Genomic DNA, 6,794 nt, shown 5'->3' with positions numbered 1-6,794 from the left:
AGATATAATATATGTATATATAATAGAGAGAGTGTGTGTGTGTGTGTGTGTGTGTGTGTGTGTGTGTGTGTGTGTGTGTGTGTGTGTGTGTGTGTGTGTGCGCGCGCGCGCGCGCGCGCGCGTGTGTATGTGTGTGTGTATATCATACATTATATCTTACATTTTAGAAAAGATGAACTTTCGTTAGATGCACAAATGTACAATAAAGTATGACATATAATAACTAATAATTATAATTAATAAATCATCGTCTCTCCCGTTCACCTCCCCCTTACGTATTTTCAAAATTCATGAGAACTTCGTTCCCCCTTGAAAGCATTAGAATATTCATCTCTTCCTCTTATCAACACAAAGGATTCCTTTGAGAAAAATAAGAAAAACTTACCAAAATCGTCACGTGGTTGACCACGGAAGTCCTTGCAGGAACTTGCTGCTGGATGGACGGACAGTCGCACCCCGGAACGATGCACACTCCGGTCCGGTCACATGTCAGAGCCCTTTCGTCAAATCGTACACAATGGAATATGCGTTGATATGCGCGGGCTCGTTCATCCCTGCAACATCGGTCACACGTTGTAGACCGCCGGCCCAACCCGTCGCTTCTGTCGTTTCGGTGGTGATCCCCCATCCCCTTCTCTTTCTCCTCCTCGTCCTCCTTCTCCTTCTCTTTCTCTTCCTCCTCCTCTTTCACTTCCACCTTCCCTTCCCTCGATGACTGTTACGCGCATCGCTCCTTCTCCCTTTCACGAATGTGAACCGCGCGAACAATCCACCCCCTCCTACCCTCGCTCTCTATTTCCCTTCGATTCTCATCGGGCCACCACCAGAACCTTACCCGTCGCCCCCGACACGCGGGGGTAAAATCCATAAGACGCGCGTCTGCGCCCTCGTGATCGCGATATAAGCGCCCTTTAACCGAAATGCATCAAACTACCCTTCTGCGTAGAGTGGCATAGGGCTTCCAATTATGTACTTAGAAGGAATAGTACAAAGTTAAAAAGCGATAATATTACACTTAGGTCGGAAACGGTTTATAATTAATTTTAAATATTTAAGACTGTCTTAAATATAGTAAAATATTATAAACCTTATGAACTAGAGAGGGTCTCTTTTATCAATTCTGATTAATGCTAATGCGATACATCAATGGTTGATCAAATCATCACGATTACCAACGTGAGAACTAAACATAGTTTGTCTCAGAAGAGGAAGAGAGAGGAAGAGAGAGAAGACACTCTGATATATTAAACTATATCGTTAGCATTTCTGCGAGTTGATCATCGATTAATTTAAGTAAAAGTTAATGAAAAAGACTCTTAGCATCTTTACATTATTTAAGATAATCTTAAAACAACAATATACAATACTATAGACTATGAATATATATTACACTTTAGTTAGGAATTTATAGATATGGAATTTTTACATTAAAGGAAATTGACTTGAATAGATGAAGGAGAGGTCATCATCCATCATTTAAAATATTTTATTAAATATAATTATATATATAACTTGCGAATAAACAAACTAAATAAAAATGGAATATATTTTTAAAAGCTGTAAAACTACAAAATTATAAACGTTTTATGTTGATATAAATATTTAAGAACTTAGGAAATATTATTAAATGGGCAATATAAAATATTTTAATCATTGTAATAATATAAATTAATAATTTTATAATTAAGCCAGCGATATACGATACTTGTTTTCCTGCTAGCTGGATTGCTAGCTGGATTAGAATCTTGCCATCGTATTGGTTGCGATGATGTCAGTGCCAGCATCGCAGCCAATACGACAATAAGATTCTAATTCAGCTAGCAATCCAGCAGGAAAACAAGTATCGTGTGCCGCAAGCTTTAGACTTTATTTCCAACAAATGAGAATGTATTAAAATGGATTGAAATTTTTTCTAATGCGTATTTTAAATAGTGAATACTTTTTTTTGGATTTAATTGGATTCAATTGGATTCAATTGGATGCAATTGGATTGAGAAACTGCATTTTCTATTTAAAATTTTGAATTGAACATATTCACAATTGTGTTGCACAGAAAAAGCTAATATTATTTTTAGATTGAAAGACATAGAAATATGCAATTCCTATAAATGAATAAAAATATTCAGAATTGAAAAGCATTTATTTTAACATTGAATCGTGAATCAATATTTTTGAAAATCTGAATCCATTTCAATTCATTTCAATTCATTCTCGTTGGCTGGAATGTCATTTGCAGTATTAATGCACTGAATTAAACAGTTATTAGCAGTTATTAGATTATTCTAATGCCCGTATTCATAGTTAGATCTTGTACTTAAGGTTTCCTTAAATTTATCTTTAGATGCTCAGTAGCTAATGAAATAATTCGTAGAATATCTGAAGATAAATTTAAGGAAGCCTTAAATATAAATATGGGCATAAGGATGCCGTCATATACGATGCAACTTGCGTAACCATAATTTATATCAACCAATGGCTGCATTTAGAGGACTTAACAGTTGAATGAGCACTCGCTATTGAGGTATTATTCTAGATCTAAAATGTTGATTGGATAATCTAAAAGAATACACCAATAACAGCGAGTGTTTATTCAACTGTTTAGTCCGCTGAACGCAGCCATTCAGTACTATAATCGTTTTACTGAGCGTTCAGTGGGCGGTCATAGTACTCGAATACATTCAAGGCATCCATTATCTCGGATCTATAATAAATTTTTAAGCCTTAAGCGATAAGAAATGAACCGATCACAATAAATTATTTTCCTCATATTCGAGTGTAGTTGATCAATTTCTTACGGCTTAAAGCTTAAAACATCTATTGTAGACCCGGATTTAGGTGTATCCAGCACGACCGCTATTTGGTTTCTATATTTTTAGATCCAACAGAATATGCCAATCAAGGGGTCGATTCGATATCTTCAAAGTGAAAATTATAAATGTGAGCAAATTTACTAGGTGGTGACCAATGAAATTATCAGTATTCTAGTAAATTCGTTCACTTTTGTAATTTTCACCTTGTTTCAAGATACAGAATCGATTCCCAGATGCAAGAGTTCACTGAGCGCTTACTGAGCAGTCGTGTTTCTGGGTGCAGCTATTATCTTTAGGCTCAATTTACATCAAAATTATAAAGCCTTGTGTCTACGGCTTAATTTCTAAAGAGTTTAATCCGAATCAAAATGTAAGAACCAATCAATTATAGTCGAGCATTCCCCTCGTTTAACCGGCTCATAAGGCCGAATTCATACCTTGATGGAAAAATGGAAAATTTAAAAACGGAAATCAGAACTTGTGGAAAGAAACAGATAAGGGAAATGTACCGCCACCGATGAGATTAAAGACCAACGTCAACCCTAGGCAAATTTTTATGAAAAGAGCCCAAAGGGCCCGGAGGTAATTGCAGAACGCTGATATTATCGATAATTGATATAAATTTGCTATTATTAACATAAATATTTGGCTTATGCATTATTAAATTTATAATTTTTTATTATATATTAGGTGTATAACTTTGCTTCCGCCGTTTTTTTTCCAAAATTCGAGGCTTTATTGTAAAAAACTGGTTATACATTTATGATTCAAAGTATTGTTCATCGCTGGCCATTACTTTCTCCCATCTTTCGGGTAGCGTACGAATCCCGCGTCGAAAAAACTGGTCTTTCTTTTGAGGCTATCCACGAATCGATCCAATTTTTTACTTTTTCATAAGACCGGAAGTGCTGGCCAGGCCGTGTGCCATTGATCGAACAAGTGATAGTCAGAGGGAGCAACGTCTGGAGAATACGGCGGATGGGGTAGGATTTCCCATTTCAACGTTTCCAAGTATGTCTTGACCACTTTCGCAACATGGGGTCGAGCATTGTCATGCTGCAAAATCACTTTATCGTGTCTCTCGTTGTATTGCGGCCGTTTGTCTTGCTCGGCTCAAACGTATCAATTGCGTTCGATATACCGATCGTCTGTTTCAGTCGGTTTTAACAGTTCATAATACACTACGCCGAGCTGGTCCCACCAAATACAGAGAGCATGATCTTGGAGCCGTGAATATTCGGTTTGGCCGTCGATGGAAGCATGGGCCGGGAACTCCCCATGATTTTCTGCGCTTGGGATTATCGTAATGAACCCATTTTTCATCCCCAGTCACAATGCGATGCAGAAATCCCTTCCGTCTTTGCCTTTCAAACAGCTGTTCACAAGCAAACAAACGCCATTCAACATCTCTCGGCTTCAATTCGTACGGCACCCAATTTCCTTGCTTTTGAATCATTCCCATGGCTTTGAGGCGTTTTGAAATGGCTTGTTGAGTCACTCCCAATGATCGTGCCAATTCTTCTTGATTTTGACACGAGTCTTGCTCAAGTAATGCCTTCAATTCTGCATCTTCGAAAACCTTCTCTCTTCCACTGCTACGCCGGTCTTCGACGTCAAAATCACCGTTCTTGAAGCGTTGAAACCACTCACGACACGTTCTTTTACTAATAGCGGCCTCACCATAAGTATTTGAGAGCATTCGATGAGCCTCAGTCGCAGATTTCTTCACATTGAAGCAAAAAATTAAAATCTCCCGCAAATGACGAGAATTTGGCTCGTAAACTGACATTTTCAATCGAGAATAACTTTATGATGCAGACACAAATCGACTAATGTTTCTATGGGGTTATGTTGACAGATGCCCAAGTTTATTGTATGACGTCTATGATCTATTTATTTCGACCACCACTTACCGCTAAAACCATCTATAGGAAAACGGCGGAAGCAAAGTTGTACACCTAATAAATGTTCCATACATAAATGTGCATACTTGTAAAACTATAATATCCTATATATTGCAGAAAAATTACAATTTTTTCTCTACAGTTATCATCTCTATTGATAATCAAACTTTGACGATAACACTGAAATCACAATTTTAAAGAAAAATCGAATATTATTGAATTTTAAATACATAAATACATCTACTAATAAATCATAAAATTAATACAGTATTATCAGTTTTTAACTCTTAATCACTTCAATATTCTCAAAGACACTTCAATATTCTGAACTCCCGTAAGGATGTCTTTAATAGTATCTTGTCGGTGGTATCGCTTATGACTACTGCGAATTTCGATTGGCTTCCGCTTTTTCGCTTTCCGCTTTTCCATCCAGGTGTGAACCCGGCCTAACAAGGAAATACTCGACTGTAGTTGGTTGGTTTCATTCTGATCCGGATTCTCGGTGGAAACTAGGTCTGTAATAATGTTAGAAATCAGTCCGAAATTTCAGAGAAGAATTAACAAATCACATTTGAACAATTTGAACACAAGACCAATGCGATTGATCAATTTTTTCTTTATGCGAGATTCTGGACCGATTTCTAACAATGGACACAAGACTTAGGATACGGTCAACACGATATTACAAATGCTTTAAAGCAATTTTTGATTGGTTAATTCGTAAAATTCTTTTTTCTAATTGGTCAACCAAACGCTTCAAAGCATTTGTAGTGAACTTTGACCGCAGCATTAACATCGATGTTAGGAAACTAGCCAATTACAGTCATTCCATTCTTCAGAAGAATAGCTATAATTAGCCAATATAACTATTGTGATTATAATTTCGGCGTAAATTGAGTTGTATAAACGTAGTGCATGATTCGATGTTTTTAAGAACGCATCTATATTCACTATATTTAGTAGTTAAGTAGTGTGAGGATCGTTAACGTATGTCTTTGTATTTGCTCCTTTTGTACTTCCTATTTTCTTTCCTTTTCTCTCGCTTTGTTATATGTCTGTCTCGATGTTATATATTTTTTAAAAAATAAGTCTTTTAAAAGTTGCTAATAAAGCTAATAAGCGTAGTACAGCAACGTCAGCAACAAAAAGATAGGTCTATAGATTCATTCATTTTTCATGATATTCGTTCGATATAGGAGCTGAAAAGTGCAAAACAAGAACGTTGCAAGCGAAAGCAGAAGACGAGATAGCAGTGAACGCTAGCCACGCGTCTCTTTGGTGCATATTTTTAAATGCAGAGCTCGTAAATGGTAAGCTCGTAAATTTGTTTCTCGTAAACAACCGAATAATCGAAGATGCGTACGATACGCCGTTATTAACGAACGTTGTCAGTGCTTATTGCTGCTGCTGTTTTTGCGATCAATTATTCCGTCATTTCTCTTGCCAGTCACTGGATTACGTCATATGCATGGTAGTTATTATCGCAATTCGAAGACGATAAACTCTCACGAGTGTTGTTCCGTTCGCCTTCGTGTTTCTGCACAAATTTGGAGCCATGGGCGATTCCTCGTTGACGGGTAAATGGTTCAAAGTTGCAACTGTATACTGTTGAGAACTGTTTAGGGAGTTTAGTTCCTAAACTTAAATTGTATCAATTTGAGGCGTGGAATATTCGAGAAATTCTTTTTTATTGGCTTAACTATTTATGGTTATAATTGTTTATGCCATTACTATATGTAATCTGATTTTATAGAAGATACTGAAATAATTATAAACAAAGAAGAGTGCTATGAGGTAATAGATGAATGCATGGAAGTAGAAACATCTGAAATGGCAAAAGATTCACAAGCACAAGATTCACAGGCACAAGATTCACAGGTACAAGATTCACAAATACAAGATTCACAGGTACAAGATTCACAGGCAGAAGTTACAACTTGTCCAAAATCAGATATAATGCAACAAGATCCTGAAACTAACACTGGTAAAATACAGAAAGTTATTCTGAAGTTTTATATATATATATATATGTGTGTGTGTGTGTGTGTGTGTGTGTGTGTGTGTGTGTGTGTGTGTGTGT

At 36.6% G+C, this 6,794-nt stretch overlaps 1 protein-coding gene across 1 annotated transcript in view; it reads left to right on the top strand.

The window, feature by feature from the left end:
- Positions 1 to 6,269: 6,269 nt before the first annotated feature.
- The window catches only part of LOC105627880, an 11,941-nt gene continuing 11,416 nt past the window's right edge, over positions 6,270 to 6,794 (top strand). The window contains 2 exon segments of the mRNA XM_012209153.1: positions 6,270 to 6,291; positions 6,468 to 6,712. Of these exon segments, the coding sequence (XP_012064543.1) occupies positions 6,270 to 6,291; positions 6,468 to 6,712 (267 nt within the window).

Source organism: Atta cephalotes (genome assembly GCF_000143395.1).
Source record: "Atta cephalotes unplaced genomic scaffold scaffold00010, whole genome shotgun sequence".
Taxonomy (NCBI): Eukaryota; Metazoa; Arthropoda; class Insecta; order Hymenoptera; family Formicidae; genus Atta; species Atta cephalotes.
The sequence above is the reverse complement of the archived record's forward strand: the minus strand, read 5'-3'. Positions and strand labels throughout refer to the sequence as shown.